This window comes from Xyrauchen texanus, chromosome 25 (assembly GCF_025860055.1).
Source record: "Xyrauchen texanus isolate HMW12.3.18 chromosome 25, RBS_HiC_50CHRs, whole genome shotgun sequence".
NCBI lineage: Eukaryota > Metazoa > Chordata > Actinopteri > Cypriniformes > Catostomidae > Xyrauchen > Xyrauchen texanus.
This window is the reverse complement of record NC_068300.1, coordinates 8,204,733-8,214,927: the sequence shown is the minus strand read 5'-3', so window position 1 is coordinate 8,214,927 and position 10,195 is coordinate 8,204,733. Positions and strand designations below refer to the sequence as shown.

Here is a 10,195-nt window from a genome sequence, read left to right as displayed (position 1 = left end):
CACACCATTACACCACCACCACCACCAGCCTGCACAGTGGTAACAAGGCATGATGGATCCATGTTCTCATTCTGTTTACGTCAAATTCTGACTCTACCATCTGAATGTCTCAACAGAAATCGAGACTCATCAGACCAGGCAACATTTTTCCAGTCTTCAACTGTCCAATTTTGGTGAGCTCTTGCAAATTGTAGCCTCTTTTTCCTATTTGTAGTGGAGATGAGTGGTACCCGGTGGGGTCTTCTGCTGTTGTAGCCTATCCGCCTCAAGGTTGTGCGTGTTGTGGCTTCACAAATGCTTTGCTGCATACCTCGGTTGTAACGAGTGGTTATTTCAGGCAAAGTTGCTCTTCTATCAGCTTGAATCAGTCAGCCCATTCTCCTCTGACCTCTAGCATCAACAAGGCATTTTCGCCCACAGGACTGCCACATCCCTTTTCACACCATTCTTTGTAAACCCTAGAAATGGTTGTGCGTGAAAATCCCAGTAATTGAGCAGATTGTGAAATACTCAGACCGGCCCGTCTGGCACCAACAACCATGCCACGCTCAAAATTGCTTAAATCACCTTTCTTTCCCATTCTGACTTTCAGTTTGGAGTTCAGGAGATTGTCTTGACCAGGACCACACCCCTAAATGCAATGAAGCAACTGCCATGTGATTGGTTGATTAGATAATTGCATTAATGAGAAATTGCAAAGGTATTCCTAATAATCCTTTAGGTGAGTGTATATATAAATGCATTCAAATAGTTTAACGCACACCTAGCCGTGGATTATCCCGCTTACACCATGGCCACTTGCCATTTTCACTGCACAAATGTTTACTGGAAGAATGACAATAACAGTTTACTTTATCTACAGGTTGTTAGATCTAGAATTCTGCCAATTCTAAATCAGAGTTAGAGATAAAGTAGCGCAATAATAACAACACATTTATTTGAATGAATGAAATTAAAAGCTGTACGAATAATTGGAAAAATGGACGTGAGTTTTGGAGACACCCAACACTCTTAAAAAATGTGAATTTAAATCCTCAATCCAGAAACAATAATAGCCACATAATGTAGAAAAGTTGGCACTCAGAACATGTAATATTTCATATTCTTTGTCATTTTCACAAGAATGAGGAAGAACCAGCGTTGCTGACATGACAGTTGTAAAAGTGGCACTTACTGTTCACGATGAGGGGAAAACCAACCAAAACACTCTAAACCTGTATGTGGCCGGATGGAGGGCGGGGCCGGGTCGTGATTCTACACACCCGGTTCCTTATCAGGCTAATTAAGTGTCCGAGAGGGATAAAGGCCGATGGCAGACGGTGGTGCGTTGAGAGAGAGATAGTTTACGGACATGTCCGTCATGTGTGTTTGTCTTTTGCTTCAGTTTTATATTAAACTATTATTTATATTATCAAGCCGGTTCTCGCCTCCTCCTTTCCATTGAACTGCATTACACTGGTGCCGAAACCCGGGAAGGAGGAGGGATACCCATCGCAGAGTCCTCGATACTGCTGTCCACCCGGGGGAGCGCCTCTGCCATCTGCCAGGGAAGGAGTAGCCCGGCCGCAGTGAACGGCTGCCGTCTGCGAGGCGAGTGGGGACTGGACTCCCCGACCACCTGGAGCGATGGAGCCGCTGCCAGGGGCGGAGGAGTGCCCTGCCGTCCCCCAGAAACGTAGAGGGGTCGACAGAAGACCACCGTCCGCGAGGGGAGGAGGGAAGTGACTCCCCGATGGCCTGGAGCGTTAGGGCCGCTGCCAGGGGCGGAGGAGTGTCCCCAGGAGTCGCCGTGAATGCGGAGGGGCGTTCTTTCCGCCGGGGGTCATGGGTCTGACTCCGGTCCGCCCGGGGAGGAACGGCTGTCGTCCACCTGGGAGGGTGGAGGAGTGATCGAGGACCATGCGACGGTGTATCAGAGAACCGGCGAGTGTTATTTTTTTTCCATCTCTCTTTCCTCTCTCTCTCTGGGATGTACGTCATGCCGGGTGGAGGGCAGGGCCGGGTCGTGATTTTACACACCCGGTCCCTTATCAGGCTAATTAAGCCTCCAAGAGGGATAAAGGCCGACTGCGGAGGATGGTGCGGGAGAGAGAGAGAGATCGTTTACTGACATGTCGGTCAAGCGTGTTTGTCTTTTGCTTCAGTTTTATATTAAACTATAATTTATATTATCAAGCCGGTTCTCGCCTCCTTTCCACTGAACTGCGTTACACTGTAAAATGGTAAAAAATTATATTCATAAGAATGTCATATTTTGACCGTACCAGTTCTAACACCATAAAACCCAACTTTGGCTGTAGACAAATCACTCTACAAAATAAAAGGCAAAAACATCAACATGTTGGTTTTCTTTTCTTTATTTTTTTGGTCTTTTCTTTATTTTTTTTTCTGATCTTTTTTTTTTTGTGTCAGTTTTCATGGTTTCCTATTGGGAAGATTTTTGGCACTACATAATTATCTGATCGGGTGTTGAGCTTTATTTTCCTATCTAAAGCCTTTGTTCTCATGCAAGCAAAACAGGAATACAGCTAATAAAAGTAAAGTGAATACATTTTAAATCCTTACTTTACACATAAAATAAAAACACTTTTTTTTGGACCCATCCAAAAATAGGGGTATTAAAATATTTGACATTTTGTATCACAATTTTATGTGATGATACACTGAAATAAAAGGAAAATAAGACATTAAAAACAGTACAAAAATGATAAAATTCATTTTAAAAAGTCTCGACCAAATGATGCAAAGTTAGTCTTTTCTATAAACATGTTGGGCACTGGTTTAAAAAGTAAAGTGTCACTTCATTTCTTCTGTTGAATGTAGTTGAGATTGCCGTGCCGACCGTGTTGAATAAGCGGGTAATTGGGTTGATTTGCCACCATCGAACCTGTAAGTGGGACAAAAAAAAGAGCTGTTAAAAGTGGGAAATTGTCCTGATTTCTCCATAGCCCCTTTCCCACCTAGAGTTCTGGTGATCCCCAACTGGAAAGAAAACTTTTTAGAGGAACAACATTCCAAAAGAGACTTTTCCCTGTTGTATTCGCACCTAAAAAACACCCCTGTGATGACAATGTAATGTCAACCATTTTTCTTCTGATGTTGCTTGCACGCACGATACAACAGTAACAACAACAGCAACTCCAATGTGGGATGCCTGGATCGGAGATATGCTTTTGTTAAGGCTGTTTTACACAAACAGCTTCTTAAAGTTATCATGGCACATGAGCCGTGCATCCCCATGCTTGAAAAATGCAATAATGGGGAAATAAATAAATAAATTCATTAATTTTCTAATGTTATTTTTTTCTTTGATTTTGGGGTGAAATAAGAGTTGAATCTTGTCTGTTTTCTTTGAAATTTTTTACACAGCTGAAACACACATACCTTGTGAGATGTAGGGTTTTTTGGGCTGTTGAAGGTAAGTTGGCATACGGTAGGGCATGTAGGATGGAGACAATGAATACTGGGCAGCACTGCTGTGTTCCCAAGACCGAGAGCCCTGATTCACACTCCCAAGATGAGACACGAAACCAGGATCTGAGAGATATAAGGATATACAGGACAGGTATGAATACATCTCTAAAACCCAGTAAAACCTGTTTCCATTAATCTAACCGAGGTGATGTCAACCAGTGGACCCAATACACCCTGTGAGACTTACCTGATCTCACAAACACCACCTGCTCTTACACAACAAAAAATAAATCACATAACATGTGACATGTGTAGATCAGTAAAGACTATTAAGCAGGAAATTAATCAGAGCGCAGTGTTAATTGTACAAACATTTTTTGTTTTAGTCATATTTTTGGTCTTTTGATGAAAATGTGTTAATATTTCATCATATCACATTCATTCATTGTAGTCAGTTTACTCTGTCTAAACTGGCATCAAATTATATCTTTTAGTTGAAAATAATGTGCAAAATGACAAAAGCATGTGTCAAACTGTAACAGTCCAAACTTTAATCAAATATTCAAACTTTTAGGAAAAATCTATAAATCTTTTTCTTAAATTTAAACATGCATCAAACACATAAAAGATAGGCTACATACAAAACACTGTGAAATAATAGCATATAATGAATATACTGTCGTGTTAGCTACTTTTGAAGTTAACCTAGTGTATTCTGAATATTTTAGAGGTATTTATTTTCTGTGTTTAGCCAGTTAAGGGTATTGCATTGCGAGTTTTTAACGGAAACAGAGCATTCACAACGCATGTTATGCAAAATATGACTAGCGCGTAACTTAGTTCACCTGTTCATTCACTTCATTGTCTGTGCAGGTGTAAGTTGTAATATTACATATATGTTGTGGTTATAGTGATTAATCTCATATACAAATAAGATGCGTTTAAGTGAGGTAATTAACAAGTTTTAAAACGATTCATTTTGCTGTTGTTTAGCATGTCAACAAACATTTACGTTGGTGATTTTGTTGACGAGATTAACACTGGCAGAGACGGGCTTGATTTAGCAAGTGGGATTTGATTGGATGGAAACACGCTAGGCTATAATAATACTGGTTGATATATATTTTTTTTAAATCAAAAGTTGTTTAAAAGGTGAAAAAAGTTACATTTCAAATACAATTAAGAATATTTTATAATGTTTTAATAATATAAATTAAAATCAGTATAACAAATACTACAATTATGTATACTTTCAAAATATACATATATAAATAAATAATGCAAGTATGAATTGCTCTTTAAAGTTTGTGAGATTCACCCAGAAAGATGCATTTGATAAAAATATAAATTAAAAAAAAAAATATATATATATATATATATATATAAAATTGTGCCAAATACAAAAAAAGGGGTCAATTTTGATGGAATGTTGTTAAAAAAATATACAAAATAAATAAATACTAAACAATTGTAATATTATGGAATATAATTCAATTTTTTTTTTAAATAAGAATAATATATATTAAAACAAAAAATTATATTTTCAAAATATACTGTACAATTATAATATTATAGCATATAATTCTACATTTACATTAACAATTTGGTAGACTTCTATGCTAAAGCAACTTACAGTGCACTTATTACAGGGATAATCTCCGATCAACCTGGTGTTAAGTGCCTTGCTCAATGACTCAACAGTGGTATCTTGTGTAGTGCTGTGGCTTGAACCCTGACCATCTGGTCAGTAACTCTGATGCCTCATACTGCTTTGAGCCACCACTGATGCTACCACCAATTATATTTTTGTAAATAATTATAGTGTTCAAAAATATTAATTATATATTAAAATTAGAGCTGTCAGAATAAACGCGTTAACACGTGATTAATTTAAAAAGTTGAACGTGTTAATTTTCCTTAATCGTGATAAACGCATTGACACAATGACGGAGTCATTACACTGACGCACACACCACAGCACCAGAGCCCTTCTAATGAGTGGAGACTACAAGCTTAGCATAAAACAGCATAACACGGTGGTCCCATAGACGTTCTGTGGGTGGTACTGTTGTAACACGCTAGTTGACCGTAACACTCTATCCTATGATAGAGCTGAGGAGGTGATCTCAGTAAATAAAAGTGCTTCCCTGTCAGTGAATGATGGAGAAAGGACTTCTTAACTCTATTTGATGATGGGACTTGTGATAGAAAGCAAGTATTTTTCATCCTTTGTAAGTGTTTGTTCGCAAGCACTTTTCATGGTGAGTTCAAAAAGGCACGCAACGCTGACGTTCTGACGTGAATCATGAACGCAGTAACTAAGCTGATTAATATTGTGGAGGATGAGAGTATAAGGTATTTAATGCCCATTGCAATGAATACTCAACCTATGTAGGGACTAGTTCTTTCAATTAGTCAAATTCCCAATTAGACTTTGTAAAACGTTTACCGGAATTGGTGCTATTTTAGGGCATTTCTATCTTTATATTGTGGAAAGCTTTATTTGGTAAATGTTAATAAAGCATTATATTGCAACATATTGTTTTGTTTTCTTTCCTAAAATGGAAATAAATGAATTTCGACAAGTATATATATATAGTGTCAAATTTCAGTACTTGTAATATCTGCGATTAATCGTGATTAACTACAAAAAAATATTAGATTAATCACGATTAAATGTATTCGACTGACAGCACTTATTAAAACAAATATAGGGGCAATTTTTATTTCATGTTGTTTTAAAAATAATAAATACTATATAATTATAACATTACAGTGCATTATTATAGTAATACAAAAAATATTAATTATATATTCAAAATATTATAAAACTGTATATTTATAAAACTTTTAGAAGGCCTAGAAAACACTCGCACACACACAGACAAACAATAATAAGTGATTGTGAGCACCACACCTGTCTTGTTTACCGTGCCATTTCCAATTAGTGCACCTGGAGTGAGATGGTGATTGTGCCATTGATGACCCCTGTTTCTGCCTGGGCCCCCGACCCCCCCGGGCACCCGCCCAGTTGACGGCTGTGCGAAAATGATGCTGGGGTCATTGAGATTCATAGGGGCGGGACTCACCGCCTGCCCACCTCCATTCCCGCCCCCACCGCGAAGGGCAAACTTCAGGCAAGGAGTCGAGGTATGCTGGCCGGGGTGGGTGGAGCTAGTGGAAGCCCCAGAGCCCTGGATGATGGGGCCGTGGACGGGCCATGAGCCCGCGGTCAGGGCGGGTTGCTGGGGGTGGGAGGGCAGGAGACCCAATGCAGAGAGCCCAGCATGGTGGTACTGGCCTGGGTGTGACTGTGGGAAGCTGAAGATGGGAAGTTGGACCTGTGGAACCTGCGGTTGTTGTGGTTGGGAAGGTTTGGGGAGGCCAGTGGTGGTAGAGGTTAAGGAAGGCTTGCTGTTCTGCGGTGAAACAGATGTCTGGCTGTACGGCGACGGCTGAGGAGAGTAGGGAGGAGTTTGAAGTGTATCAGACTAGACAAAGACATGGAAAACAGATTGTGGATTTAATACTTTGTAAACTTATGAAAACTAAAATTTCAATCTTGGATTGATGTTAGGACAGGCTGATATATTGAATATTTGCAATATTTCTGCCATGATTTAATTACCAATAGCATTTTAAGCAACACTGTAAATAGAGTGAAAATTGTATTATACTTTTAATTTGATCAGTTTCGTTTCTTAAAAAAAAAACATGCCAGGTTAGTTTTGTGTCCCCTCCTAAACAAAATGTTATTTTGAGTCTTTTTGCTGGCAATGACTTTACATTATATTACAAAGTCATGATGATGACATCAAAACTATTGAATATAACTTTACAAAGAAAAGGTTAGCAAGCGATTTTATCACACTTACATTTGAAGTCAGAAGTTTACATACACCTTAGTCAAACTCAGTTTTTCACAATTACTGACATTTAATTGTAGAAAACTTTCCCTGTTTTAGGTCAGTTAGGATAACTACTTTATATAAAAATTTGAAATGCCAGAATAATAGTCGAGAGAATGATTTCTTTCAGCTTTTATTTCTTTCATCACATTCCCAGTGGGTCAAAAGTTTACATACAGCATTGCCTTTAAATTTAACTTGGGTTTCTGACAATAAGTTGCTGGAATTTTGGCCCATTTTTCCAGACAGAGCTGAGTCTGGTTTGAAGGCTTCCTTGCTCACACACACTTTTTCAGTTCTGCCCCCAAATCAGATTGAGGTCAGGGCTTTGTGATGGCCACTCCAATACCTTACCTTTGTTGTCTTTAAGCCATTTTGCCACAACTTCGGAGGTACGCTTGGGGTCATTCCTGGCTGATGTCTTGAGATGTTGCTTCAATATATCCACATAATTCTCCTTTCTCATGATGCCATCTATTTTGTGAAGTGCACCAGTCCCTCCTGCAGCAAAGCACCCCCACAACATGATGCTGCCACCCCCATGCTTCACAGCTGAGATGGTGTTCTTCGGCTTTCAAGTCTCACCCTTTTTCCTCCAAACAAAACGATGGTCATTATGGCCAAACAGTTACATTTTTGTTTCATTAGACCAGAGGACATTTATCCAAAAAGTAAGATCTTTGTCCCCATGTGCACTTGCAAACTGTAGTCTGGGTTTTTTATGGCAGTTTTGGAGCAGTGGCTTCTTCCTTGCCAAGCAGCCTTTCAGGTTATGTCGATATAGGACTCGTTTTACTGTGGATATACATACTTGTCTACCAGTTTCCTCCAGCATCTTCACAAGGTCCTTTGCTGTTGTTCTGGGATTGATTTGCACTTTTCGCACCAAACCACGTTTATCTCTTGGAGACAGAATGCGTCTCCTTCCTGATCGGTATGATGGCTGCGTGGCCTGTGGTGTTTATACTTGCATACTATTGCTTGTACAGATGAATATGGTACCTTCAGACATTTGGAAATTGCTCCCAAGGATGAACCAGACTTGTGGATATCCACAATTGTTTTTCTGAGGTTTTGGTTGCTTTCTTTTGATTTTCCCATGATGTCAAGCAAAGAGGCACTGAGTTTGAAGGTAGACCTTAAAATACATCCACAGGTACACCTCCAATTAAAAGCTAATTGCCTTCTGACCCACTGGATTAGAGATATAGTCAATTAAAAGTGAAACAAACTGTCTGTAAACAATTGTTGGAAAAATACTCGTATCATGCACAAAGTAGATGTCCTAAACGACTTGCCAAAACTATAGTTTGCGAATATTAAATCTGTTGAGTGGTTAAAAAATGAATTTTAATGACTTCAACCTAAGTGTATGTAAACTTTTGAATTCAACAGTAAATCCCACATATTGTTTACATCTTGTTGCTATACTTTTTTATACTTTTTTGTTGCATTTTAAATTTTTTACGTTTGTTTAATGGCCCCATTCACTTCCATTGTAAGTGGCTTACTGTATCCATATATATAATTTTTATAGATATCATTTTTGACATATATATTCCCCAGCCCTTGTTGACTGTAGAAGATTTTAGTCCTTACACATTCAGAGGTCTGTCTGTTCCGGCCGACCCGATCCTGGACGGAAGCGCCCTGAGGAATGGGGATGGATTGAGAGCTTGCCATTGCTCGGATCATGTGAGGGACTAGAAAAACAAACAATAGCAATCAGTTAAATGCTGCCTTCTGCAGGACGCACAGCTGATAAACATTAACAGCACTCTTATGGAGGTTGAATTTCTATTGGCTAATACAGTTTTTTACAACAGGAATTAACAAACAAAATAAATGGTTGCAAATGCAAAACCACAATAAAGATAGATACTGCTTAGTATACACTGTAAGAGGATGAAGTCCAGAAAATCCGTCTAGCAACATTAATTGACCTGAGAATGAACATACAGTGATAAATATTTAGACTTGTTTTCAGAGAATATATCTTGACTATATGTGTATTTTTTTTTTCACATGTTTATACTTTTGCCACTGCAGCAAGATAAAACATACTTATATTCAAGATTCATCATTCTCTGAAAGTAAATTTTAAAATGTTCTGCGCTAAAGCTCTTCAAGTAAATGTACCTTGTTTTAAAGGAGATAATTTAGATAATGCTCATCCTTATTATTTGAACTTAAATAAAGGGTGCATTAAGATAAAATGCCGGGATGTTTTTTTTTTTGTTCAAGTTGTGCTCCAGCGGAACGGCAGCTCCGCTTTATTTCACGACAAAATTTTACTATGCGATCTACATCACCTTAAGCTGTTTGGAAAGTTTGGACTGTGAGCTCCTTTCAGGCACCTGAGCTGGACACTATTGCCCCTGCAGCACTCTCGTGCATCATCACAGTTTCGTATGATCTCATGTTACGTCCAATGAAGAAAAAACAACTATTCGAAAACAAAAATATTTGTTGACAATTTGCTTTATTGTCGACGTTGTCGATAACGTCGACTAGTTTCAGCCCTAGTGCAGATGAATGCTGCCTAATGTAAATCAATGGGAGATTTTCAAACTTGTACCTGGTCCAGGCGCTCCTCTCTGCCGCAGGTGTTTGTAATCAGGACAGTCTCTCCTCACGTGACCCATATCACCACACTGAAAACAGCGTCTCTCTCTCGGCTCTCTCTCCTCTTCTCTAACCTCTTCCTCTCTCTCGTTCTCCTTTTTCTTCATTCTGAAAAAAAGAAAAAAGAAGAACTTGAGTTCTTCTCAAAAAATGAGTTCTAGCTCTAAAATCTCATTGTATGATCCATGTCCACAGCCGCTATAAAATCAATACGTAATTGCACATTAGTGAATTCTACATTAATAGAG

General features: G+C 38.8%; 1 protein-coding gene across 1 annotated transcript in view; it reads right to left on the bottom strand.

Annotated features, from left to right (window-relative positions):
* Nucleotides 1–2,347: 2,347 nt before the first annotated feature.
* Nucleotides 2,348–10,195, bottom strand: part of LOC127619204 (terminal uridylyltransferase 4-like) — a 44,918-nt gene continuing 37,070 nt past the window's right edge. The window contains exons 26-30 of the mRNA XM_052092012.1: nucleotides 9,901–10,055; nucleotides 8,922–9,025; nucleotides 6,332–6,905; nucleotides 3,385–3,537; nucleotides 2,348–2,887 (exon numbers count right to left, since the gene is read on the bottom strand). Coding sequence (XP_051947972.1) covers nucleotides 2,802–2,887; nucleotides 3,385–3,537; nucleotides 6,332–6,905; nucleotides 8,922–9,025; nucleotides 9,901–10,055 — 1,072 coding nt within the window. The 3' untranslated portion in view covers nucleotides 2,348–2,801. The remainder of the gene's footprint in view (nucleotides 2,888–3,384; nucleotides 3,538–6,331; nucleotides 6,906–8,921; nucleotides 9,026–9,900; nucleotides 10,056–10,195) is intronic.